We start from the raw sequence: 1,072 nt of genomic DNA, 5'->3' as shown, positions 1-1,072 counted from the left end.
GGGATAACAAAGTAACACAGGGATGGTAAAGACAGAAAGAGATGAACTGACATCAGTAAGAAGTATGATCGAACAAAATTTCTTCCAAGATACAAGGGAAGAGAATCTCCCAAATGAACACACAACACCTTCTGGAGCTTACACACAAAAACATAAAATTGTGGATGATTTTCTGTATATGCACACATGTACATGAGGTAACACGAGCGGAGTCGGAAACAATTTTAACAATGGCTATCTGTTTTGGCAAGGTACTACTGAGAAATACTGCACTTTTGGTTAATGTTCTTCGTTTCGCCATTAAAGGAGCTCCATGAAGAAAGCCTGAGCTTGTATGGAGAATGTTGACCAGAGTGTGTATCGCATAATCTTAGCCGTTGCTTTGGCATGCTTATTGATCTTGATTTGGCTTTAGCAGATTCCGTGGCAGCCATGTAAGTTGGGAAAACTGGAGAGTTTGGTAAGGAGCCTTCGTCTCCAATTGATCTCTGTTTTATGTGACAAAACGATCTCCTTGGTAGTGAAAATGGTGAATTTAATTCATCCATCAATTCTTGTTTATGTGCAGTTTTCAGCTTTAGTAATGTCAGCCGATTCGAATCACCTGCAGAAGTGTATAAATCAGGTAAATTCTTCCATTTCTCTGTTTCTTCCTTTTGGCTTGACTGCCTTCTGCTTTTTCCGTGGGCTAATAATTCTTGCAGAGTCGGGTCTTGTCCTCTCTCCTGAAAAATGAGGAAAAGAACTCTAATGAGATTTGATAAGTAGAAAATTATCCTAATTGTGTTGTCAAGAAGAAAAATGAAATAAATTCTTGGTTGTTATATATCAGCACTAAAGTTCAAACAAAAGTTTGAGGGACGTTACAGAATAAAGTGCCCAAATTACCCGATGAGAAAATGAATATTGTTTCATCCGCACTCTTTTGGCAATGGCTTCTTGCTTTTTTAGCCACAAATCTTCCATATCTTCCTTCGATAACAACCTCAAATCCCGACTCCTTTCGCTTTTGCATTCAAGCTGCCAATGAACGATTTTTTCTTTCTTTAGTTAACGTAAAGCATGAATTTAC

At 38.1% G+C, this 1,072-nt stretch overlaps 1 protein-coding gene across 1 annotated transcript; it reads right to left on the bottom strand.

Annotated features, from left to right (window-relative positions):
* Positions 1–26: 26 nt before the first annotated feature.
* LOC111387210 lies at positions 27–1,052 on the bottom strand. The gene is made up of 2 exons (XM_023011751.1): positions 889–1,052; positions 27–725 (listed from the first exon to the last, which is right to left on the bottom strand). Exons 1-2 carry the CDS (start codon positions 964–966, stop codon positions 255–257), a joined length of 549 nt encoding a protein of 182 aa, XP_022867519.1. The 5' UTR covers positions 967–1,052; the 3' UTR covers positions 27–254.
* Between the last annotated feature and the right edge of the window lie 20 nt (positions 1,053–1,072).

Source organism: Olea europaea, unplaced genomic scaffold, assembly GCF_002742605.1.
Source record: "Olea europaea var. sylvestris unplaced genomic scaffold, O_europaea_v1 scaffold39455, whole genome shotgun sequence".
Lineage (NCBI taxonomy): Eukaryota > Viridiplantae > Streptophyta > Magnoliopsida > Lamiales > Oleaceae > Olea > Olea europaea.
This window is presented reverse-complemented; position numbering and strand designations above follow the sequence as displayed.

Bases quoted from the DNA above. Each gene is read 5' to 3' on its own strand.
- LOC111387210 (XM_023011751.1), bottom strand. From the start codon at position 966: ATGGAAGATTTGTGGCTAAAAAAGCAAGAAGCCATTGCCAAAAGAGTG. The intron at 726-888 runs GTAATTTGGGCA...CTCATTTTTCAG, and splicing joins AATATTCATTTTCTCATCGG to GAGAGAGGACAAGACCCGAC.